Source organism: Centroberyx affinis, unplaced genomic scaffold (assembly GCF_046629955.1).
Source record: "Centroberyx affinis isolate AG114_WGS23_722 - 3 ecotype Tasmania unplaced genomic scaffold, CSIRO-AGI_Caff_v1 ptg001238l_1, whole genome shotgun sequence".
In the NCBI taxonomy this organism is placed as follows: Eukaryota; Metazoa; Chordata; class Actinopteri; order Beryciformes; family Berycidae; genus Centroberyx; species Centroberyx affinis.
Window position 1 is genome coordinate 35,614 of NW_027279751.1, and position 26,223 is coordinate 61,836.

Sequence of the window (26,223 nt, forward strand, 5' to 3'; positions counted from 1 at the left end):
TTTAGCAATGTTGATTAGTGTTGTTTCTTTTGTTCCATTTTTAATGATGTCTGTTTTGCTGGTGGAGAAGAAGGGTAGGAGTCCTGCTGCCTTCATTGTCTCCTCGTAAGCTCCTTTTTCCTTGTTTTTAAGCCACACTTAAGACTTGTCAAACAAAACAAAATGGGCCCTGTAACAAAATGAAATTTTAGTGGCTGTTTTATTTTAGAAATCAAGTGTCACATCTACTATGCTACAGTGGCAGAGTAAAGAGGATAAAATGTCAAGCATGGTTTAATGGTTTAATTAGCAGCCAAAAGATGTATAGTCCTATTAAACGTTTTTGGTAGCAGTATAATTGTATAATTTAACTCACACAGTGCAAGTTATCGCTTCAACACCAAGAGGACAACATATAAGCATGCAAAAAAATGTGTGACAACTAAAAGTGAAATAGAAACACAATACAAATAATTGCATAGAATGCCAAATGGTAACATATGGAAGTAATCACTTCTGCTATCAGTTGTTGACACGATTTCCATTCTCACCACTATTTTTCTCTAATGACTCAATGTCACAATGTGGCAACTTGAACAGCGGATTGTTCATGGACCGACATTTGATAAGATTTTGTTAAAGTGATCCATATGGGAAGATTTTAGTTGTTGATTTAGTATTGAATTGTAGAACTGTCTGCTCTGTATGAGGTAAGATATAGTCAAGAAGGTGAATACATTGTATAGTGACTGCTACAGCAAATTCTGACATTACTTGAACACTTTGTTGGATCGTTCATGTGTGTTAAAGTCTTATTTCCGACAGTACGTGAAGGCAGCATAAGAATTGCGAGAGAGAAGAGAAGTAACGCCCATCCACGTCTACTCAAGCTTTCACTTCCCATAACAGGCAGGTTAGATCGACGTATATTTGAATCGGAAAATTTGTAAAATGTACAGAAAGTAGTAGGCTATAGATTTGAATAGAGAGTCGTTGTTTCATCGTGTTTTCTTCCAGTGGTGATATTTGAAGAGCTTGGGTGTGGATACTACACTATGGTAGGGTTAAAATTGTGCCGTTATAGTGTTTATAGCAAGAATGTTTTTGTTTTACAGTTGGCTTACAACATGTAGCCCGTACGTGCCGTTCTCTCGAATGGAGAGAACGGTATACCAAACTCCATGAAAACTGCGTCACTTTAAGGTTGTCTCGGTTTTCGGGAAACTTGCATATCTGGCATAACAAGACTTAAAAATCAGTACGATCTACTCTTTAGTTCGGCATACAAGCGACCCACCAATCTGCACTGCAAAATTTCAACTTTCTGAATGAGTTCACCTGCTAGTCCCACAATCTTCTCCCACCAAAATGCACTGTGGGGGGCGGTGGCGATAAGTGTGAATCAATTCCAAAAGTTGATATTTTATTGAAATTAAGTGGCACTTGGATCACTGGTATGCCGAATTTACCAGAACATCGTATTGATTCTCAATTCGTCTAAAGTCAAGTTCTTCGAGGTGCATACCTTTGTTCATAAGCAAGGCGCAATAAATTGACAGATTTTCTAATGGAGTTTGGCGAGAGGATGTCCCCATACGAGCGAAAGAGAAAATGATGTATCCGTCATGTTATGTTGCTGTCAAACAGGTTTAGGCTACATAGTGTGTCATTTGTTATCCCACTATAAAGGTGACTGACCTGCCATAAATATGGGTCAGAGAGAGGAAGGCAACGTGTCCAGCCGCCTCATCCTCACATACCACCGAGAGCTGCTGGTCTCTCGGGTGAAGAGCATTCAGTGCATCCTGGACAACCTGTCGGCCAGTGACTTCTTCTGTGAAGAAGATGTGGAGATTGTAGAGCGCACCATCACCAAGACAGATCAGGTAGTAAAATGAAAAGAGGATCTGGCCATTGCCAACTGCCGCATTTCATGTCCTTGTTTTTTTTTTTTGTAAATTGTGTATCCTGCTGTGAAATGTTTTCTGATTAAAAATCCCAAATAACAGTAAAGTAACAATTATTGTTTGTGAAATTATAACAGAAACACTCATTTTATTTTCATGATGATTATTTTGTAGGTACGCAAAATCTTGGAGCTGGTCCAATGTAAAGGGGAGGAGGCCTGTGAATACTTTATTTACATCCTATATAAAGTATACGATGCATATATAGATCTCCAGCCATGGCTGAAAGAGATCAACTACCACCCAAGAGATTTCGTACAGGCGCTAACAGTGGTTAACACGGATCCCAGTAAGTATCTCAGCCTGATACAATTATAATCTGAGAATAGATTTTTTTCATTGATTCTCAGATTTAGTTATAGACAATAGACTCTCCTGATGGCATTAGTACTACTAGGTGAGGTCGGTATTATTTTGCTCAAAATAATTTTCTGGGGAATCGTGGTAATCCAGGACCATATGGCACAACATCACCCACAGTAGAGAAAAACTGGTTCAACTCTCTTGAAATGGCTCCATGTAACGCCAGACACAGCAGCTCCTGAACTCTGATACACTATTCTTGCCACCAAACTGTGTTTAATCTCTTCCTATTATTTCATATTTCTATTTCTGCGCTTATAATCTATTTGCCTTGCTGAAGCCTATTACTTTTCCTGCTGCAATGACCATGGGCATCGTTAAAGTTGCTAATCTATAAAGTGATGCTGCTCTACCCTGCAACTCTGCAACAAAGTCTTATAAACCAGATGCATGTGCGCAAGTTTGATATTGCATTAAACACCAGCTGTTGATCCAGATGGGATTAAAATTACCCTAGGACGTCACAAGTTAACACAAAATACAGTAGGTAATTTCAGCTAGAAGTTTTAGCCGGTAGCCGGAGGAAATCGCTGACATGTTTGTTCTGTATGGGCTAAAATTCCTGTGGTCCTGAAGTAAAAATGACCAAAAATGAAGACCTCCCCTGGTAATACTAATGCTGTCAGGAAAGGGTTTATGTATTGTACTAACTTGCTGGTTTGCTTCCCTTTCAGTCAGCAAGTACTGTGAGAAACTGAGGCATGAAATGGGCCGGGACACCCGCTTCATCATGTCGTATGGTCAGCGCGAGGAGACCCTGCTGGAGGACCTCTACACTGACACACTGATGGAGCTGCTCAATGACTGCAATGAGAGCCTTGGCTTCCTGGAGAGTCTGGACCAGCTGCTAGGGGAACAGGGGGTCTTCAATCCCGAAGCTGAGACAATATATGTGATGGGGGACGCCGGCGTGGGCAAGTCCATCCTCCTGCAGAAGCTCCAGAACCTTTGGTCCAAGAGGGAGCTTCAGACAGATGCCATGTTCTTCTTCAAGTTCCGCTGCAGGATGTTCAGCACCTTCAAAGAGACAGACGAGATCTCCCTCAGAGACCTGCTCTTCAAGCACAACTGCTACCCAGACCAAGATCCGGACGGTGAGGTGTTTAATTACATCGTACGCTTCCCAGAGAAGGCTCTTTTTACATTTGATGGCTATGATGAAATCCAGGGGGATCTATGCCTGTTGAATGTACCTGAGGTAGTCTCACCAGAGGAGAGGGCACATCCCCTCCTGCTGCTCATCAACCTGCTCTGTGGGAAACTTCTCAAGGGTTCCCAGAAGGTGCTGACAGCCCGGGCAGGGACCGAGGTCCAGAGCAGGGTGCTCAGAAAGAAGGTGGCTCTCCGAGGGTTCTCCCCAGTTCACCTGAAGACCTACACCGGTCTGCACTTCAAGGAGCAGGAGCACCGAGACCTGGTGTCAGTTCAGCTGGATGCTAGCCCCCACCTCTGTGGCCTCTGCTCCACCCCACTCTTCTGCTGGATCGTATTCAAGAGCTTCAGGCACCTGCACACCATGCACGATAGTTTCGAGCTGCCTGAAACCTGTGTCACACTCACAGACATTTTCTTCCTGTTGTCCGAGGTTTGCCTCAGCCGTGCGGCCTTGCCTCCACCAGGTTTGCTGAAGAGAAGCACTAGGTGCACCTCAGAGACATTCAAAGCAGGGCTGAGACCCCTGGCAGCCTTTGCCAAGCTGGCCCTCCAGGGTATGGAGAGAGGCAGCTTTATTTTCAACCAAGAGGAGATTACTACTTGCGGCCTGACAGAGGAGGACCTGCTTGTGGGCTTTCTCCGACCTGTTAGCCACTATGATGCCTGTGGAAGTCCTGCCACCTTTGAGTTCCTCCACGTCACCCTGCAGTCTTTCTTGGCTGCATTTTCTCTAGTGTTGGATGACCAGGCTGCTGTGAGCTCCGTCCTCAAGTTCTTCACGGAATGCAGTAGGAGAAGAGAGAAATTTTGTCTGCCTTGTGTCTCCTGCATTAGTGGGTCTTCAAAGCCCACAGGAAAGGACCCATTCAAAACTAACGAGCACCTTCAGTTTGCTAATCTTTTCTTGTGTGGACTGCTTTCCAAGGCCCACACTGGCTTGATGGAGCATATGGTATCTCCATTGCTGTTAAAGAACAAACGGGCTGTCCTAAAATCCTACCTTTCCACCAGTGTGAAGTCCCACCTCCATGGCCTTCCCCCTTACAAGAGCGATGGCGGCATGAAGGTTCATGTTTTGCCCAATTTCCTGTGGATGCTGAGATGCATCTTTGAGATGGGAAGCAAAGACGTGGCCCAGTTGACAGCGAAGGGCATCACAGCCAACTTCATTAAGCTGGGCTATTGTAATGTGTACTCAGGCGACTGCACTGCCCTGAACTTTGTACTGCAGCACCGTCAGAAACTGCTGGGGGTTGACATGGATAACAACAACATCGGTGACTATGGGGTCAAGCAGCTGAAGCCGTCCTTCTGTAAGATGACAGTGGTCAGGTACAGACATGGCCTAATCTAAACGTTTTGTTTTTCACTGATGAAGGATATTAACTGATACAACACCAGACTCACTGTGTATATTATTTTTAACACTAATCGAAACTATTTCTTCCAGGTTGTGTGTTAATCAGCTCTCTGACAGCAGCATTGAGGTGCTGGCAGAGGAGCTGTGTAAGTACAAAGTGGTGGAGGTCCTGGGGTGAGTAAACATGTCAATTGTTCCAGCGTACTTAAAGCTGAATAAGCTGCAGTATTCAGTATTATCAGTATTCAGTATTATGTTAACCTGTATGAAATAAGTTTGTTTTTGAAATGCGATTATCTCGGTATTGCATTTTTTCATTGAAAACTTTCAGTGATGTTTTTAGAGCTGCAACGATTAATCGATTAATTGATTAGTTGTCAACTATTAAATTAATCGCCATCTATTTTGATAATCGATTAATCGGTTTGAGTAATTTTTTAAGAAAAATAAGTCAAAATTCTCTGATTTCAGCTTCTTAAATGTGAATATTTTCTGGTTTCTTTACTCCTCTATGACAGTAAACTGAATATCTTTGGGTTGTGGACAAAACAGGACATTTGAGGACATCATCTTGGGCTTTGGGAAACACTGATCGACATTTTTCATTTTCGATTTTCTGACATTTTATAGAACAAACAACTAATCGATTAATCGAGAAAATAATCGACAGATTAATCGACAATGAAAATAATCGTTAGTCGCAGCCCTAGATGTTTTTTCATGCTATCAAAAAGCCTGGATCTGCATGTAAAATTGGTAATCAGAAGTTTTGCTGTGGGGAGTGATAGTGTTGTTGATCAATACCAATGATTCATGATACTTTCCAGGCCATATTCTGTTTTGGAACAAAAACTCTTCTACTGCTCAATGGTGCTACGAGTGAGCGACCAGTGTCTCAACACATTTCAGCTACAAAAGCTAAAAAACCTTGTTCCCAAGCCAAAAAACCAAATGACAAAGCAGTAGTATTATTATTCCAGTATTTAACAAGGCAATATATTACCTCTTCACTAGATGTTTCTGTGCCAGAAACTTGTGTAGGAGGGGAAAAGGTCTATTGATGTTGTTTCAGTTCTTACTGGTCACCAATAGAGGTCGATAAAGTTCATAGATTAATGTGCCTTTAACTGTTTCTCTCCTCAGGCTTTATAAAAATAACATCACAGATGTTGGAGCCAAACTAGTTGCTCAGATAATTGAGGAATGCCCAAAGTTGCGAGTCGTGAAGTATGCTACCAATTCTAACTTGCACACAGTTGTTTTAAAAAATAATTTATTTTGTTTCATCCATCTTGAATTAATATTGCTGCTACTCCTTTGTCCTCAGGATTGGCAACAACAAGATCACGACTCTTGGTGGGAAGTATTTGGCCAGCGCCATTCAGAAGAGCAAATCTATATTTGATGTAGGGTAAGAGTTTACCCTGAGTGCCGTTTCACATCAGGAGTTGTATGCCTATTTTCGGATGCACCTCAGATTGAGGTTAAGGTTAAATGTTCTTGTTTCCAGAATGTGGGGGAACACCATTGGTGATGAGGGAGCAAAAGCATTCGCAGAAGCTTTGAGGAACCACCCAAGACTTACCAACCTCAGGTGAGAAGGCAACTGGTCACCGAGCCAATAAAACTCATCGACCAAAGTTACTCATTTGATTGCTTTGTTATAGTCTCTCGGCCAATGGCATCACGTCAGAAGGTGGGAAGAGCTTGGCTGAAGCACTGAAGGAGAATAGCTGCCTCAGGATCTTCTGGTAGGCCTCTGACACATAGTGGACCATCACTCATTCATCTCCGCTAAGTGATTTTGTTCAAATAGAACTACTGTATGTAGAGCAGTGCAGCAACTATTTGCCGTTACAGGTTGGTGCAGAATGAGTTGTCCGATGATGTGGCTCCACACTTGGCTGAATTGATCAGAGCGAACACGGGACTATCCCACCTGTGGTAAGGCAACCATGCATGCATATACACATACTGTATTGTATGCGTACACTGCCCGCCCCACCAGTCTCTTCAGATGATTCAACTATAGATCAGACCTGCCATGCTGTTGAATACCCTGGTCTGACATGTACTGTCAGCATCTGCCTTACTTCATATGTTTGTCTGCAGGTTAATCAGTAACCAGTTCACTGTGGATGGGATGAAACACCTGTCTGAGGCCCTTTCTCACAATACAGCACTCAAAGAGATCTGGTGAGAGACCATTATATCCTCTCTAACTAGCCCTGGTTGAGGTAAACATGTTGAGGTAAACATTTTGTTGAGGTAAACATATTGGTAAACGTTTTGTTGAGGTAGACATATTGAGGTAGACGTTTTGTTGAGGTAAACATATTGAGGTAGACATTTTGTTGAGCTTAACATATTGAGGTAAACGTTTTGTTGAGGTAAACATTGGTAAATGTTTTGTTGAGGTAAACATATTGAGGTAAACATTTTCTTGAGCTAAACATATTGAGGTAAACATTTTCTTGAGGGAAACATATTGAGGTAGACATTTTGTTGAGGTAAACATATTGAGGTAAATGTTTTGTTGAGATAAACATTGAGGTAGACATTTTGTTGAGCTAAACATATTGAGGTAAACATTTTGTTGAGGTAGACATTTTGTTGAGGTAAACATATTGAGGTAAACATTTTGTTGAGGTAGACATTTTGTTGAGGTAAACATATTGAGGTAAACGTTTTGTTGAGGTAAACATTGAGGTAAACATTTTCTTGAGCTAAACATGTTGAGGTAAACGTATTGTTCTGGTTCCAATCTCTAACCGCGACGAGCCTTTACGGAGGTGCACATTCACGCACAACACAAACCTCAGGAATATAGATGCATGTGTTATACCAGCCTATCCTCATCTTTTGCTGTTTTATGTGCTTTTGTTTATTTGCGCTTATTCAGCTAGAATAAATGTTTGCCTTTTGCACGTAAAACAAGAAGAGAAATATTTGCTAATTTATGCATTAATTAGCTTAATTAATGACTTCAACTGGTCATGGTGACTATGGCAGCTCAAGTGCCTTTTGTTAATTAATTATAATTAACGATAATTATTCGCTGAACTAGTCTGTAATTGTTAGGGTAGTAGCCAAACCCTCCATGCCATCACAGCCACTTTCAAATGTATTTACAGTGCGTGTGTGAATGCATTTCCTGATTGTCATGTGGTGTCTGATCATGCTCCCACAGTGTGAAAGGAAACCGACTCTCTGAAGAGGAAGAGAAACTGTTCTTGGCAGAGAAAAGGCTGCGGTTTCACTGAGTAGGCACTGGGTGAGAGGGAGGCATGTGTGTAATATGTGTATAAGAGCAAAGACCTGTATGGGAGGATTGCTGTAGTATGTGTATATGTGTGCGCTGTTTTGGCATTAGCATATTTGTAAGGTATTATATGCTTTATTCTGGCTGCAACTGTTTGGCCAGTTTGACTGCAGAGGACACTGTTACATGTCAGGCATCTTGCACAACCATGAAGTGAATGCACCCACATCAGCATTGTTACACTGCTCTCCAAAGTCAGAGCAAGAATTGGTTCATTTATAAAACGATCACTGGCAAACCCCCCCCATACCTCCGCTCACTACTCAATATCTTCATCAGTAACCGCAATTTATGTTCTGGCAAATTCATTATTATGGTCATTCCTTAAGTCTTCACCTCCTTTGGCCTCATTCCACTCATTCCAGTTTGCCGCTGCTAGTGACTGGAATGAGTTGCAAAAGATGCTAAAACTCCACACCTTCATTCCGTTCCCCTCCTTTAATAACTCATTACAAGCGATAGTTTCTGATCACTGCACCTGCTTTTGAATTTGCTTCTTCTGGTCCATAGTACACATATTTTTGTTGTTGTATATACTGTATATATTGTGATGTCTTAAATTTGACTAATGTTATGTACTTGCTGTATTTATGTGTTAATGTCTTGCACCGACTTGCCTTCTGTTTCTGCCTCTTGGCCAGGTCGTCATTGTAAATAAGAATTGGTTCTCAATTGACTTATCTGGTAAAAAAAAAGTCATCTCACATCTGGAAAGGCCCTTGTATCCTGTGTGAGCCTCTTCCTTGATAACAGATCAGTATTGTGGGGGAAGACTGTGAGATCGTGAGGAAAGGGCACTGACCTCAACGTAAATGATCTGATTTCCACCCCTAGAAGATGGTATCAAGGAACAGACCTGGTAAATAACCATAAAACTCTTAACACTTATCCCTGTCTTTGTTAATCCCCAAAGAGTCTGAGATGAGACACATTGGAGTGTATCCAAAATCAGGAGAAATCTTTGATACAGCCTAGTGAAACCTTGGTTATCACATTGTGGTGGACTCTAATGTATATGTCTATTTTTATGTGTAACTGTGATGTTTTATATAATAGTTATTTGCATTATTCTATTTATCTTTACATGGGGCTTAGATAGCCATGTTTGATATCGAAGTGTTCAGGAATTTGCGCTGAGTTTAATAATGTCAATGTTACGACGGTCAATCATATTGGATGGATCTGGAGCCAAAATCAATGTTTTATGCATATGTAATGAGCTCAATACACTAGCCCACACACACACACACCCCTTACCCATCACAACAAAAGGTTCACACATCACACACTTTATTACGGCTCCCTGTAGTTATATAGTAACTATTCAGTTATTCAAAAATTAATCTAAGTCAGTTTTCCACATAGTTATATTGTTGCCCCTTTATTACTATCGTTGCTGACTCATGTCTTCCACTGCTCAACTTCCATGACTGCTGTTTAATTGTCAGTATTGTATGTGTTCACGTGATCATCTATTCCTATTGCCATTTATTCATCACAATTAATAGGTATACCTCTTGTATATACTGTACCATATTCACTTATATGTACCTGATTATTGAGTGTGCTTTAGTAATAAATATATTGTTTTGCATAAAGTCACCTCCTGTGCTCATTGTGTGGGTTTAAATTCAAACATGCCAAGAACTCACTCCTTCAGATGAGACCTGTTGATGCTGTCTGTTGTCTGGTGCCCCGTTCTTAATTCTCATTGAAGCTAACTCTAAATTATATTGATATCAGACACCATCAATACCTATCACCACTACAGCCATATTCCAGCTCTGTAAAACTGTACTAAGGGATATGAAACTTAAAGTGGAAGCTCTTTTATTCTAGATGGTCATTTTTTTTTTTTTATCTTACTTTGAGGTAACTTGATACCTTGACACCAGAATTTCATTTGGGCAAACAGGGAGAATCTATGGCATCTCAATTAGTGGGGATGGGACGCTCTTCTTTGTTGCAGCCTTGCTTTGTGCTTTAGACTGATAAGTACATTAACATTTTCACTAGTGCAGCTTTAAACATAAAATAACATGATAGGTGGCACAAAAATGCAATAAGTAAAATGTAAAGTGTTATTCAAAAGATTCACTCTTTTAATTTGCTTTCTGTACATATTTTTACATGAATGGAATGTTATAACATTTACAGTATAACTAAAAATTTCCAGAAAAAAAAAAAGAGATAAACAATACATCTAAGCATGTATTTTTTCAGCCTGTTACAGAATTACCCTGGGATGGATTACCAAAATTAAGGTATTTTTCTTTGTATTATCAGTTACTAATTGGACTTCACACAAGCAAAACATTCTCTGTTACATTTCATAAGTTATGCTTATTGTCAGCGTCTTGCAAGACAGCCCACTTTATGATTTCTGACAGCAAAAAAAAAAAAAAAAAAAAAAGAAAGATTGAACTATTTTTTTTATGATGGTAGATTTGGATCCAATGGGATCGCTTCGGGCTCAGAACTGGCAATTGAAACACGAGCAGCAAAACATACACTCACATACAATGACCCCCCCCCCCCCCAAACACACACGCACACTTAACCAAACGAGAAATAAATTATAAAAAATATAAAAGACAAAAGTTGAAATGGGCTAAAAGGTGCTTGACTGATTATAGAGTAGCTCATGTAAGGCTGTCCTGGTATTGTATGCTCAGTGCCCCACACACTCCAGTGCAACACAGAGACCGGACATACAAAGATGCTTCCCAACCTTGAGCCGATACACCGCTGTGTCTTCTAGTCCAATCACATAGCTGTGGGTCCAAACAGTAACAATACTGTGTACAGGGGATTTCCATGTGCAAATAGGGGAACTCCTGCCAGGATGTGAATAGGTCCTTTTCACAAACATGGCACCTGTACTTACGCGGGGCATAGAACGGTGATTTGATCGAGGGTCACAAAATGCTAACCGTCTACTGAAAATAAAAATAGTGAATACATCCGGATGGTATGAAGTTCTGTCAATGCGTGTCTATGGCAAGACTATTTTTTCTAGTTTTCGGTCATAATTTTTTACAGTACAGAAATTACCGTTAGCCAGTTAGCAGTTTGTGACCCTCGATCACGGTTACTTGCGCAGTCGTCTGACAACAGAAACAGACAGATATGTCAATGACAACACCTGTACTGTGTTATACACCAGTGGTTCTCAACGGGGGGTCCAGGGGACCACCAGGGGTCCTTCAGGAGGTTCCAGGGGGTCCCCAGCAAATTGATGAATTATTAAACTTTGCCGTTATTTCAGTTACAAGAAGTTAGCACAATTAGAGAATGATCAAAGTTTCTCTGTTATCTCTCTACCTACAATACAGATAGTCATGGGATTCTGGACAAAATCATATCTAACAATATAAAAATATTCTCAGATTTGGGTCAGAGAGACAAAATCTCATCAAAATGGGGGTCCATGGCCCTAATGTGGACTAAATCAGGGGTCCTTGATATGAAAAAGGTTGAGAGTCACTGTTATACACTATGTTGAAAGTGACCACAGACAGAGTTGCGGACAACAAAAAGTTGGCTTTTTAACATTGCTGGCAATAGTGAGAACCGAGCTATACCCTGCAGAAGCACGGCAGCCATGTTTGTTAAAAGGGCCTATATAGTTGGTTGCATGATAAAACATGCCGCATAGGAATTCATCATTTTTTGAGCAGGGTAGCGCGTTTGTTTTATGTCTAACACATTTGAGAACACAGGAGGATCTGACCCAACCTGGAGAGTCAAATCCATTTCTCAGATACTCCAAACTGGTCAATAATGATTTACAGTGGAGCTAAGAGATGAAATCTGTGGGTTTTCATAGGATATTCAGCATTATTCATCATGACACAAGGCTTGTCCTCTTAACAGTATATTCTACATTCTCTCCATTATTGAGATCGAGCACAACACATGAACTGATTGTAAAAGCAATGAATCTAAATCGTCTCTGCCTCATTCAGTTCAAATCCGTTTTTCTTTCTGTTCCCCACAAGCTGATGTGAAAGAGGTTCCTTGTAGATCTTAGCAGCCAGCAGCATGCCCTTAAAAAGCTCTTAAACCCTTAAAGAGATTTCAAGGCCTTTTTAAATATGAGAACACATGATGGTGGAGGTGGAAACGGGTCACAAAACCGTTCATGGGAACTCCAGCCGACGCAAGCCTCGGCCATCGCTGAGGATCTGTTCTTATCATAAAACATGAGCATCGAGTTCCACCGTTCCCTCTCTGGTTTGACAGGTTTTGGCATAATTTGACACCAGCCATTCCTCCTCTGCATCCCTTCACCTCCATTACCATAAGCCAGAGGGTTACGTGGTTTATTCCAATAGATGGTTAAGTCGCTGTGCTAAATGAGGCAGCTGTTAGAGACAAACAACACAAGACCAAAGTGCCATTCTCGTTTCTGTTAAGGCCAGATTTGTTGTACTTTCCCTCTAAACTACGTCATTACTCATCGTCAAATCTGCTCGCGCGTAAATCACTTGTGTAATTAACGAAAAATCATGATAAATAAATGATTGAAACAGTCAGATTGAGCGAAGGATGAAGGAAGGTGTGACCCCTGTAAAAAGCTAAAGAGTATGTACACAGACTTGCCAGACATTCACACTATTTGCTACAAACTATGAAAGCAACATTCTCCCTGTCCGGAGGAGCGTGGAGCCGTCCACACTGCTCCCGCCTCGTCGGATCACAGAGAGGGACTAGAAAGCTCTGTAGCGCCACCACGTGGTGGGACAGTGTATCACAGGGCACAGCTAATCTCTGTGTGGCTGCCAGGGTGAGATATATATATCGTACACCAGCGGTCTCTGTCCGTGTGCCATTTAGAGTCACGAGTCTGCAGGTTTGCATTCCAGCCAAATCACTACAGCAGCTGATTTCACTGATTATGGCACATGGGTGGAGACCGCTGATATAAACTGTATAGTCCAGGTCAAATGTACACAAATCCTTCAAATTTGTGTAAAAGCACAAAAAATCGGTGTACAGTTCAACGCCCTGAACATTTTCAGAATCGGAGCCATCGTAAAACCAGCTATTTTTTTTCCCCTCATTACCAGCAAATGGGTTTTCCTCCATATCTGCCCAACTGACCATGATGGGATTCGGAAAATTATGTCTACAGCTATGTTTAGATGGCCAATGAATACAATAGTGCTGTGGAAAAAAATCATAAACTATTCAGATCGTGATGTATTTAAATAAATAATGGGTAAATAAATACAATGAAATTGTAATTTTAAGAAAACCGACAGCATTACCATTGCACTATCTATGACAGTGGTACTCAACCATGGTCCATTGACGTCCAAGAGTCTGCAGGTTTTCATTGCAACCAAATGCAGCAGCTGATCTCACTGATTGACACACCTTCAACCAGAGAAGAGGAACTAATCAGTGAAACCAGAACCAGATTGTTGGCCCTCCATGGCACATGGTTAAGAACCACTGATCTATGACAATCAGCAGAGTTCCTACGCAGGTCTGGAAAGTCTGGAAAAGTATTAAAAATGAATTTGATCATTTCCAGGTCTTGAATAGTTTGGGAAATTGAAAAAATGTCTGGAAAAGTATGGAAAATGTTGCGGTTCAGGTCCGATACACACATAATTCTAGCTTTTATGTTGTTGTAGACCCACTTTGTGAAGAATAATGTTCAGATAGAGGGACGCTCTTATTACCCAGCCGCTGTCAGCATGCATTATATCAAATACCCACCAAAATCAAATCCAGTCAAGAACATAGGGTCTGGGAAAAATCTGGAATTTTAAAATGGAAACCGTGTAGGAACCCTGCCAATCATCTCACATATTCTGATATTTGTCGCTGTGAAGAACAGTCTTCATCTATACAGTGATATGACCTAGTTAGCAGGGGCAAGATGTCTGTCTGCGTAAATCATATTGAACACCAGACAAAATCTTCAAAACAAATCAAGGTCTGGAAAAAGTATCAGCCAATCCGTATTGATTCCAATTCTGCAAATGTCGAGGACATCAAACCGTACACGTGTACACATTTTGGTGCTTTTATGCAAAGGTGAAGGATTTCTGGCCTGTTTGTCCCGGACCAGTGGAACAGTAGTTGTGGTAGAGCAGAGAGACGGTCGGTCCTGCAGGTCCATCCAGCCGGCCAATCAGAACAGCCGCTGTCGCTCCTCTGCATCGTCCCTGCCGGGGCCGGGCTGTCGCAGCAAGAAGGCACTGGTAGACACTGATGGTGAAGGTGAAGGAGGAAGGGGGACGAGGGGGAAATGATTATGCATGATCGCTGACCCCCACCCTCCACCACCTCATCCCCCTCCGCCCACACACACACACACGCACACCCCCATACTCCCCATCCCGAACCCCCAACCTCCAGGACCATCTTCCACCTCGTCCGACGTCCTGGTGTACAATCAGCTCCAAACAGGTCTGCTGTCCGTAACGCCCATTTCTGGGTTTGAATGTCAGGTTGAGGGGAGGGGGGGTGGGTGGGGGGGTGTGTGGGAGCAGAGGGTCTCTCCCTTTATCTGTCTGTAATATCAGTCCGTCCAGTTCAAGATGTGAGTGTGCATGTGTGAAACTAGAGCATCAGCATAAAATGGTGTATCCCTGAAGATTGCTTTCATGAGTTTTTGGCACACCGTGGTACTAGAATATCGAGGGGGTAGCGAGGTACAGGGGAGGAGGGGTGGGGGGTGGGGGGCGGGTACGATGGGCAGGGGGTATAACTGGTATGTCACAGTGTCCAGCAGTCTCCTTGAATCCGCACTGTATTTTTGTCGCAAATGACGCGGGGTCGCTCTTCTCATCGTGGGATACCTGTCGGGAAACAAGAATTGGACATACAAGGGAAATCAAAAGTATGTGGAAAAAGCCTAGAATGACTTATCAATTAAAGAATACATCTATCTATCTCTACGAGTTGTTTGCCAAAAACTTTACCTGTGCAAAAAAAGGCTTTAAGCTTTAATCTGATGGGTGCTCTGGACATGATCTGTTCACTTCGAACCACTCATCGATACAGCTGGAAAAGCAGAGGAAGAGATTCAGGAACAGAAAGAAAAACGAGAGACGAGATAAGTAACACTTCCTTTTTTTTAGAATAGAAAGAGTACAAGACAAAATGATATCTATATACAGTATACATATATATATATATATATATATATATCTCAACAGTTATAAAAACAGTTATAAGCAATACTGTTAAAGCGGCAATATGCAACTTTTTTGACCTTAAAACAAATAAACAGGATATATTCTAGATCAGTGATTCTCAACCTTTTTCATATCAAGGACCCCTAATTTAGTCCACATTAGAGCCACAGACCCCCATTTGGACAGTCCACCATTGAGATTTTGTCTCTCTGACCCAAATCTGAGAATATTTTTAATGTTAGATATGATTTTGTCCAGAATAACTGTGAAACTATGATCAAAACAGTCATTCTTCTGCATTCTCTAATTGTGTTAACTTCTTCTAAATGAAGTTTAACGATTCATCAATTTGCTGGGGAACCCCTGGGACCCCCTCAAGGACCCCTGGTGGTCCCCTGACCCCATGTAGAGAACCACTGTTCTAGATTATAGTCTGCCTGTGACCCTGTGTTCATGCCTAAATCTTCGGTTTGCCTGAAGTTGTACAGCAATCAGTGACGTTGGGATGTTTTGGTGCGTATATCATTTCCTGTGGGCCGTATGGGTGTGGCTAACAGCGAGTTAGTCATGGCTATGGAGGTGAGTCTAGCAGCCACAGAGCAGGGAAGTCACAGCAACAACAACAATGGAGTAAAGCAGAAGGAAAAGAAAAAAAAAAAACGTCTGCTGTTTCCATGCCTGTGGTGGCTCAGGCTAGGTGACAGCTCATCAAGAGTTGGGGCAGGAACTACACCAGCTGAGGAGGAGGAGGGCGGGACTAACAGTACAATATTCCTGTCTCAAGAGCTGCGTTCGGAATGGTTGACTCGTTCACTCCCTCACTATTCCCTAAGGAGTGTTTGTCATATAGTGAACTACTGTATATGGGCAACGACCGAACAAAGTATCAGACACTACTTTAAACAACACTACTTCAAAAAAAATGTGCTGGATATTCCCGTGACGCAGCCAGACGGGCCCAGCATCTCATAAACAAACCAGGCACTCATGACAGCTGGTTGAAATGTACTTAGTTTGGAACATTGCATTACAAATAAATTGTTGAAATTCTAATCATGTGCAAGTGTGGTTTTGTCAACTAAGGTGTAAGCTGTTTTGCTTTAGCAAACAATAAGCGTGTGAGCTAACGGTAGCTAGCTCACAAGCTAGCGACTAGCACGACGCTTCTTCTTTGGTGAGACACGACTGCATTGCATTGTGGTATACGAGAAGATTGTAGGGTACATCATCTGTTCACGACAATTTACAGTGCATTGTGGGTATTTTATAGTGAACTATATAGCGAATCAAATTAATTGTCGAGAATTTGGACACTAGTACAAAATGGCGGACACTCCCTATTGGGAGTCATTCCTATGTTCCCAGGGTCCTATGTTCCCCAGTTCTAGGGTTAGGGTTAGGGTTTGGGTTAGGGTTAGGGTTAAATAAAATGATAACCATTGGTTTTGTTGTGTTTATAAAGCTGTTTTGAACCCTTTTCCAATAAAAAAAAACTGGATAATATTTATGAAATATTTTAACTTGAAACAGGTCAAATTTGACCCGAACACAATAGGAGGGTTAATGTGTGTTAACAGAATATTGAACTGGCGAACATAGGACCCTGGGAACATAGATATGCTCCCCTATATAGTGCACTATTTCTATAATAGGGAACGGTTTCGAACAGATCTAAGGAGAAAAGTTGCATATTCAAGCTTTAAAATGAAGGAAGGAGCGAGAGAGGGAGGCATAAGGTCGCTAAAGTACCTCTTCATCATATGGACAGGGGGTTTGGTGGGGCGTATAAACAGAGGAGAACTACAGCAATGCAGCATTTGCCTAGAAAGCGATTCGTACCCTTTATGGTAGATACAGAGGCAGGGCAGGCGAGCGATGGTGTCCCCCTGTTCCAGCTCCTCCAGGCAGATTGCACATTCTCCTGCATCCTTGGTCAGGACGTCCTCTGTAAGCAGACAGAAGGCAACACAGTCATGAACAGCTAGATATACAGGATTACAGAACTGTTTACAACAGGAGGCCAATGAGACAAGACCTCTAAAAACCTTGGCATTTGGAAATATTTAAATCGGGGTTCGACCGATATATCAGTTTGCCGCTATATTGTGTCGATATTGTCCTTTTATTAAAAATGGGATCTGGTCAACCAGTCCACCACTGATATGATGGATATGATGCAGTTTGATTGATTATGTATTTATTGTAGAATTGATCAATATTGCACTGGTTGTTTATGGGAAGACCTTAACCTGAACTGATTCTAATGAATGACATTTTGATCAGATCCATGAATATGTTTCCTGTAATGTATAATACCAGGCTTCAATAGATAATTTTAGTCTCTCATGGTCTACATGCTGTTTCAGAGGCTTTTAAAATTCTGAGAGAAACACTGAAAACTGAAAACACATTTAAAAATATTGAATATGGCCACAAAATATCAGGGATCAGCAGCTTCAATCCAAAAATATTGGTACTGGCTTTAAAAAAATCCACATCAGTCAAACCCTAGTTTATATGCAAACACTATGATACTCCTGTTCAGTTGATATTGTGGGTTCTAACAGCAGGGGGCGACCTTAGATCATGATCACACACACCACTGAGCTACAGTTCCTGTTTTCTAATGCAGTGATTCTCAACCTTTTTCATATCAAGGACCCCTAACTTAGTCCACATTAGGGCCACGGACCCCCATTTGATGAGTTTTGTCTCTAAAACTCAAATCTGAGAATATTTTTTATTGTCAGATATGATTTTGTCCAGAATTCCATGACTATCTGTATTGTAGGTAGAGAGATAACAGAGAAACTATGATCAAAACAGTCATTCTTCTACATTCTCTAATGGTGTTTACTAATGAAAGTTTAACAATTCATCAATTTGCTGGGGACCCCCTGGAACCCCCTCAAGGACCCCTGGTGGTCCCCGGACCCCACGTTGAGAACCACTGTTCTAATGCACTCACACACTTTGCTATCACACACTCACACTGACATTATTGTTGCTCCTAGCGTACAAGACAAGGTTCAGAGACACCTGCAGGAACCATCCCCTTGGTTTACATGAACACAAACAATGCTGTGATACTGAGATGGCACACAAAGTGGGTGAATTCCATCAACACCTGCAGTATCTGCTTTCTTTGGATCTTTGGAAGCGAGTCCCTGATCTGTGTGTCATCACCTCCCAAATCAAAGAAGGAAGAAGGAAACATCACTCTCCCCTTAAACACCGTCTACGATTGCAGTATTACACCACAAATGGAGAGACAATAAAAGTAAATGACTGATGGGCTGATGACAGCTTTAAAATAATAAAACCGTGACATGGTTCAATCACTTGACAGCTGAATGGGAGGTACAGACACACAGTGCTTAGGAGGAGTCATTTATACCTTTATTCTTACTATCTTTCCATGAATTAAAGGTGTTATGTGTATCACTTTTAAGCATAAGTATTTAGTAAGGATTTTTCACGATACCAATATATATCACGATATGGTTCATGTATGCAAAATCACGTTAAATAATCAAATGAATGTTCCTCTCATTGAACCGAATGGTGATGTTAGGTGTGATGTCAAACAAAACAGAAATATTCAAATAATATTCCTACCATACCTCATTTTTAGAGAGTTTTTAAGTAAAATTTGCTTGTCATCATCAATTTAGACAGCAGAAATGTGTCACGATATCAAAATATCTTCATATCATCACGATATGATTCCACTGAAAGACAATAAACGATAATATTGAATTATCGCCCAGCCCTACTACCTTGGTATAATTACGGTAAACAAATAAGAGCGTGCTGGAGAGGATTGGTTACCGACATCTCACTCCAGCGGTATTGTTAGTGCGTTTCTCACGATGAAGACCACATTTCCCATAAACCCCCTCTCCCTCCCTGAACAGGATCAACATGTTGGAAGTGATTTCTCCATCTTCCTTCCCCTCCTTCCACCAATCTGCTGCCAGAAACTCTGAAAGCTTTAGCTCCGTTTGCTCTGGAAGAACAGCGCCCTCTTCCTGTTTCGTGCCGTAAAGCAATTTTGCTTTGTGCCGTAAAGCAATGCAGCAGATTTCCCGCCAAATCCGACCCATCTGCCTTTCACTCCTTCCACCATCTGCCATTGCACAGAAACTGAAAGCTTTAGCTCCGTTTGCCCTTGAAGAACAGCGCCCTCTTCCTGTTTTGTGCCGTAAAGCAATCCAGCGATGGTCTCGTTTGTTCGTGGTAATTATACTACTGTCTCAAAATTACAATTAAAATTTTGATGTTATGGTGTTTTGATGTTGTAGCAGATGTCACACCTTTAAGATCTTACGCCATTTCAACAATTTGCACTAGCATAATGGCATTTGAAATCCATGATTTTTTGTTAATATTTCATAATTCACTTTCTTCAAGCCCTTCCAGCAAACTTTGCACACAGAGAGGAGAAAACATTCGAGACATGAAGCAGTACTCCCTGGTAGAGTAAACAGCAAAGGTTGAGTGGAGGTTAACCAAGGACAAGGACCTCCCAGTTTACTAGCTCACACTCTGGTAGTATTACACTGGGACAAACCATCAGAGGTTATATTGCTGCACTGCGTTTATTATTGTTAAGATTGTAGCTCGGCTAGTATGACAAACAGATGGGGGAGTAGGGCTTCAAAAGAACACAGGCCGAGAGGAGACACACACACACACACACACACACAAACAAGTGTATCTGTCCACACGCCTTAATCTTTCCAGCACACCATAACAGCCTGTTAGGTCTCAACAGAAAGTCATATAATAAGATTTAGACTATAGACAAGCATGATTTTTATTCTAGTGTGAGTAAATAGATAAACATATTCATAGTAACATGGGAATAAGAATAATGCACATCTTGGATTATAAATGAGCTATTTGTGTGATCAGTCAATAGGCTTTTATGGCTCACAATATACAGTATAGCTGCTTTGGCACTGTTGGAGGATGTTGCCTATGCAAGACTAAGGAGAGAACAAGTCTGATTTTCTGGCCCTTAATCCCCCTAGCATAATGATTCTCAACCTTTTTCATATCAAGCACCCCTATTTTAGTCCACATTAGAGCCACGGACCCCCATTTGATGAGATTTTGTCCCAAATCTGAGAATATTTTTATTGCTAGATATGATTTGGTCCAGAATTCCATGACTATCTGTATTGTAGGTAACAATGAAGCTGTGATCAAAACAGTCATTCTTCTACATTCTCTAATTGTATTAACTAATGAAAGTTTAACAATTCATCAATTTGGTGGGGACCCCCTGGAACCCCCTCAAGGACCCCTGGTGGTCCCCGGACCCCACTTTGAGAACCGCTGCCCTAGCATAATGTTGTCGTTCTTTGAATACGGCTTCAGTGTATTGCTGCGTTTGATGTCTTGTATACTTACTGCTATTCAATTAAAAAAAACAATCTGTGTAAAGCCTGACATCTAATGGTAAAAAGCATGCTACTGAAATTGCCATCTGCTATTGGCTGATCTTTGGTGCCAGGTGATGCCACCTTCTGTAGAGTACAACAGGTGGTTTGGGTTTGGTGTTATGATACTCTTTAAATAGGGGTGTGTTGACATCCGTTTATGGCTCCATTTATGTGCACAGATTTCTGAAAAGAACGATGCGTGAACACCACATGAGCAGGGTTTTATGAATCTGAAGAAACGGCTGTATGCATTAGGAATGTAAACAATGAGTAATTTAGTAACTGAGTACTCTTTTTCGCGAACAAAATAGTATTCGATCACTCTTTTTGTCTGGCGTGTGAGGGTTTAGTCTGAGTAAATGAGAGCACCAGTGGCTGAGATGACTCCCTGCTCCACGCTAGCGATGGTAGGATGCTTTGCTTTCAGGTGGTTACACATACTACTTCTTCCACCCATGTATTTTAAAACGATATAATTTTTAACACATGGAAGTCATACTTTTATGGAAATTCACTATTCACTGTTTATTTGCATTATTCTAGTTTAATAAACCTAACCCTAACCCTAAAACGAACCCTAACCCTATCTCAAACGGGTAACTGAATACCCGGATAATTGCTTACATCAGCGTACACACACTGCATACAGTGTTTTATACATCTGGCCCCAAGTGGAACCACTCCATCCAATAGAATGATGGTAAAAAGTTCAATTTTCCAACTTTTGCCTGAAACCGCAGAGGCAAAGATAAACTGGATGTTGAAACGTCTAGAAAAAATTCTATTTGTCTTCTTGTCAAATTTTGCTTTGGCTTCCTATTTATTTACATTTCTGCAATTTTTTTTAACAGATCATTTTCTAAATGCGTCAAACCTCTTGTTTATTAAAATTGCCATGGCAACAAGAAGGTAGTTGGCCGCACACACACACACACACACACACACACACTGGAGTTTTCGGAAAACAGGCTTTGTGGGAGGCCTTGCCCACGAGATTATAATGCAATTTCAAGGAAATGAAATCCTCCCCCTGTAATTTGATTGAGGCTGATCAAAAGTCTTTAAGAAGTGAGATGTAATACACATAAACCTCGCTCGCCCTGCAGCCTCAGGTTTCTTCATCAGTAAAGGCTTTATTCTTCCCTCCACCTAGACAATTAGAATAGGGACAAGAGACGCTTTGTTTAATGTGTAACTAAGATCCAACAGAAACCCGAGCGGTGTTGATGGTGGAGAGAGGATGAGTGACAGAGAGAGAGAGAGAGAGAGGGTGTGTGTGTGGGTGGATGTGTGTGAGTGAACGTGTTGCAAGCCTGAAATGAAAGCAGGGAGAAGAGAAAGAATGGACATTGGAAGAAGAATAACTGTAAGAGAGACTAAAGGCAACCGGTGACCGCGAGTCAGAGTTAGTATTATGAGGCTGTAACAGTGTGATGTCAGAGTGATGTAGTCCGGGCTGATGACATCAGCACTCTGTTGGCATCAAGAAAATAGTGTGTACACGTGTGTAATTATGCTAGGATGGTGTGTGTGTGTGTGTGTGTGTGTGTGTTCATGCATGTGTTGCACATCCGAACATACAGGTGTTGGACAAAAAGACAGAAACATGACATTTTCATAAACATAAAAGTTTTATACTCTCTATCTTTGACTGATACAACCCAAGAGTGATTTAACCTATAGCCAGTTCATGAAGACTTTTACATTGTCTGTTCTAAACACCCTCTTAAACCTCTTAAAAATCTTCTCAAGTGCCATTTTTTTTAACTATAGATCTTAAGAAAAAAAAAAAAAGGAAAAAAATGCTATTCTCAAAAACAGTTCTTATATATTTTCTTAACTTTCCTATGTTTCTTCCTAAGAAAAAACGTACAAATAAATGGTATTCTTGAAATGAAAGTTCTCAACTTGCTTTTGAGTGTGCCTCTGAAAAACCTCAGTTTGGAGGGCCATATAGCCCTACCACTATAACCCTAACCCTAACCTACCCTAACCCTCCTAACCCTAACCTACCCTAACCCTCTATCCCAACAAGAATCGGGACACCCTGCCCCTACGCGTGAACGCGCAAAACGAAGGGTTAGGGCTAAGTGGTAGGGGCAAGGGGTGTGTTGGGATTGGGCCAAATTTGTTCTTGATTTTTTTCTTAACTTTAAGACGGACCTTCACCTGTCTTAAAACTCCTACAGTGAAAAGGTAAGCCTCTAATATCATATATTTAAACACATTTTAGACAAGTAGGTTATAGTTCAAAGTCTTCATAGGTTCCCCTACACCTAACATTAAGATGAACATTTATTGTAAAGCTTTATTTGGTGTAGGGCCAGGTAGGCCTCTGTCTCATGTCTGTTGAAAATAAGCTGCAAATTTTACAGTTACCAACAGCAACCAATGTTTAAATCTTTGCTCTAGTTGCCCTAAATAGGTTTTTCCCTAATTGTTTTGCAGATGGAAGCACTTTGGGTTGCCTCCTAGCCTTGTCTCCTAGCCTCCTAGCCTTGTCTCCTAGCCTCAATGGCAGTAACCCTAAAGTTTATTAACCAGAATTAATTCAGGCCCTATTTTGAGAAGTTCTTAAGTAGGAAAATTAAAGAAATTCGTAAGAAATTAGACTGTTACTAAGAAAATATTGAGGAATTGCACTTAAGAGCCTTCTTAAGAACTTCCTAAAATTTCCTCTTATGTTAAGAACTATCTTAAGAACACATTGGTGAATCCGGCCCCTGGTGTCTGGCAGCTCTTTCCTGGGAAAAATCCTCTGGAAGGGATACGTTTCCGGTTTGTTTGGAATAAACAGAAGAAGAGCTGGGTAGTTAGCATGAGCAGTGATAGCCACCATGGCTGAACAGACAAAGAAGAGAGAAACTCCAACTGCATCAACAGAAAATCTGACAATCAAACTTAACACTAGGAGAGTTGAAACACCACAAAACTGCAGACTCAGACATTACAGTTCAACACAGTTCAGGACTTGATGCCTTCCAAGGAGGACTGAAGCTGTTCTGAAGGCAAAAGTTGGCCTTACTCCTTATTAGATACCTGACACTCATATATTGATAGGTGTTTCTGTTATTGTGCCTACCCCCTGTATGTGCGTGTTAATATGTTGACCAGCATTCATTCCCCCCCCCCCCCGGTATGTGTAGCATCAGTCTGGGTCTAAAGTGGATGTCGGAGTGCGCACCATTAAATCCATCACCTGCAGCAAAACACACAGAGCCATTAGAACTGGCCTTACGTAACAGTGGATTAGCCCACATAGCCCTGGAAAAGCCTGTTATTATGAGCCACATGGCATCCAGCTCAGCTGATGGTGAAAACATCTCTATGTACACTGACAGAGCCGGCCAGTCATTCATTCAGGCAGACGGAGAGAGATAAAGAAAGAGACAGAAAGTGGAGTTAGATCGATATATGGTCCAATATCGGACTTTTGTTAAATATCACTTCGTCCAGTCAGTGTTGTTTGCCTCTGATATGATGGAGGTTCCTTCCCTGACCACAGCTACAGTCTGGAAAACCTGATACCTGAATTGATTTTCTTTGCACATTTGATTCATTCATTGAATTGTTCAATAATGCTTACTGTGAATTCATTCTTCATATAAAAAGGCAGTAAGGTATCCCAGAGTTCCTCTTACCACTGAGTAGGTGAGGTGGGTCATATTGCCTTGAAGAGCTGCTTTCAGAATTTCTGGGTCAGGGTTTCAATGACGAGTTTTAGTGTCCCATGAAGGTCTAAATTAGGGCTGGGCGATATGGACAAAATCAAATATCACAATATTTTTGACCAAATACCTCGATATCGATATTGCGACAATATTGTAGGGATGACTATTGGTGCTTTCACAAAATATTTACACAATGAGATTTTTGATACATAATCATCAGTAATGTGGATATAATGACTAAGCGGGTGAAGGCAAATAATAGAACAGCTAGAACAGTCTGGTAAGTTCAGAAAATGACATCACTTTACTGTAATGCAGCCTTTAAAACCAGGAAAAGACACTTATGCCATATCACCATATTACCATATCCAAAATCTAAGACGATATCTAGTCTTATATCACGATATCGATATAATATCGATATATTGCCCAGCCCTAGTCTAAATTCTGTCTTTTTTTTTGGAATTGTCTAAGCATGAAAATGGTCAGATATCAGCGCAAAATATCGACTATCAGTCTAAAAATATCCGTATTGGTGTTGACCTTTAATAACCCCGAACAGAGCCAGAAAGAGCCAGACAGCTCCTGACGACAGTGAAAAGACTGCTTCGTCTGACCCATGGCTCGCCGACCTCTGACCTCTGCAATGACACCCCCTCCCCCATCCCCCCTCCCCCCCCCCCAGCAAGGAGGATTAGGGATCCGGCGCTTCAAAGATCAGCGTCTCCTGGCCCCTGGTTTTACCTCTTCCGCTCTCTGACAACATGACAAGTGCGTTTTTTTCACGTCAGCCACAGCGTCAAGGAACGAGGTCATGAGAAAACCAGAGGCTCCATAATGCAGTTCTGGTGCAGATGCAGAGACAGGGTGGGGGGTGGGGGGTGGGGGGGGGGTAGCTGTACAGTATCTGCTGCTTCGGTCTGACGTAACCTATAAGCCTGGGACTGGAGATCAGCAGCAGTTAAGTATACATGACAGCTGCTATGTGTGTGTGTGTGTGTGTGTGTGTGTGTGTGTGTGTGTGTGTGTGTGTGTGATGAACCAGTTGTGGACTCTTGTTTACACTCCGCTGATACTGGACCTGCCCCGCGCCGCATAGCGTTATATTTAAAGACCAGACGAGTATGTGTGTGGTAAACAGAGCTAAAGAGGAGCGCTGTAGTGATACTGTCCGTGTGTGTGTGTGTGTGTGTGTGTGTGTGTGTGTGTGTCTGTATGTGTGTCTGGTTTGGATTTATAATGTCCTCCCAGTGACCTTGGCTGGGTGACAGTGGAGGGAGGGAGGGAGGAAAAGTAGAACCTGCAGAGCACAGCGATACACGGTAAATGGAGAGAGAGGGACATCATTAGATTAGCATAGGTGCAGGACACAAATATATAATCCACACAACAGAAAACCTTTGTGAAATCAGGACCTAAATATTCACAGAGCTTGATTGGATAGAACGGCTCTTCCACCGTTTCGCGTTCAGATTTTTTCCTGTTTTCGAGTAGACAAGTCTGTCAGAGAATTATTTCAGCACACTGCCTCCGACAGAGAGGAGAAGCTACACTGAAAAAAATGAACTGAATTGTCCTCCGTCAATGTCCCTTTTCAATAAAGCTGGATAAATGATCCCACACAGTGGCCTGAAGTGAAATACTTTGACATTTACCGAGATAATAAATTGACCTTGAAAAAAGTCTGACAATCCGAAATCCAGCTATGCTTTTCAGACTAACAACCAATGTCACGTCAGCATGGCTCAAACTTATAAAGTGGATTGTTGCTAAGTTAACTATCTTACGTTAGCTAACAA

At 41.5% G+C, this 26,223-nt stretch overlaps 1 protein-coding gene and 1 long non-coding RNA gene across 4 annotated transcripts; one reads left to right on the top strand and one right to left on the bottom strand.

The window, feature by feature from the left end:
• The first annotated feature begins 917 nt into the window (after window positions 1-917).
• On the top strand, window positions 918-9,703 carry nod1 (nucleotide-binding oligomerization domain containing 1). 3 transcript variants are annotated; one of them, XM_071524842.1, is made up of 12 exons: window positions 918-1,037; window positions 1,669-1,865; window positions 2,061-2,235; window positions 2,984-4,796; window positions 4,915-4,998; window positions 5,968-6,051; window positions 6,152-6,235; window positions 6,335-6,418; window positions 6,492-6,575; window positions 6,685-6,768; window positions 6,937-7,020; window positions 8,015-9,703. In XM_071524842.1, exons 2-12 carry the CDS (start codon window positions 1,689-1,691, stop codon window positions 8,085-8,087), a joined length of 2,826 nt encoding a protein of 941 aa, XP_071380943.1. In that variant the 5' UTR covers window positions 918-1,037; window positions 1,669-1,688; the 3' UTR covers window positions 8,088-9,703. The 3 variants fall into 3 exon arrangements, 2 of the variants coding, with proteins under 2 accessions (XP_071380943.1, XP_071380944.1); XR_011695586.1 differs by lacking the exons at window positions 6,685-6,768; window positions 6,937-7,020; window positions 8,015-9,703 and having other exon boundaries at window positions 6,152-6,230; window positions 6,492-6,570; XM_071524843.1 differs by lacking the exons at window positions 6,492-6,575; window positions 6,685-6,768; window positions 6,937-7,020; window positions 8,015-9,703 and having other exon boundaries at window positions 6,152-6,230; window positions 6,335-6,477.
• Window positions 9,704-14,629: 4,926 nt separating this feature from the next.
• Window positions 14,630-17,249, bottom strand: LOC139648660 (uncharacterized). Its single transcript, XR_011695585.1, has 3 exons — window positions 17,143-17,249; window positions 15,088-15,169; window positions 14,630-14,964 (listed from the first exon to the last, which is right to left on the bottom strand). It is a non-coding gene; the product is annotated as an uncharacterized lncRNA (long non-coding RNA).
• Window positions 17,250-26,223: the final 8,974 nt, after the last annotated feature.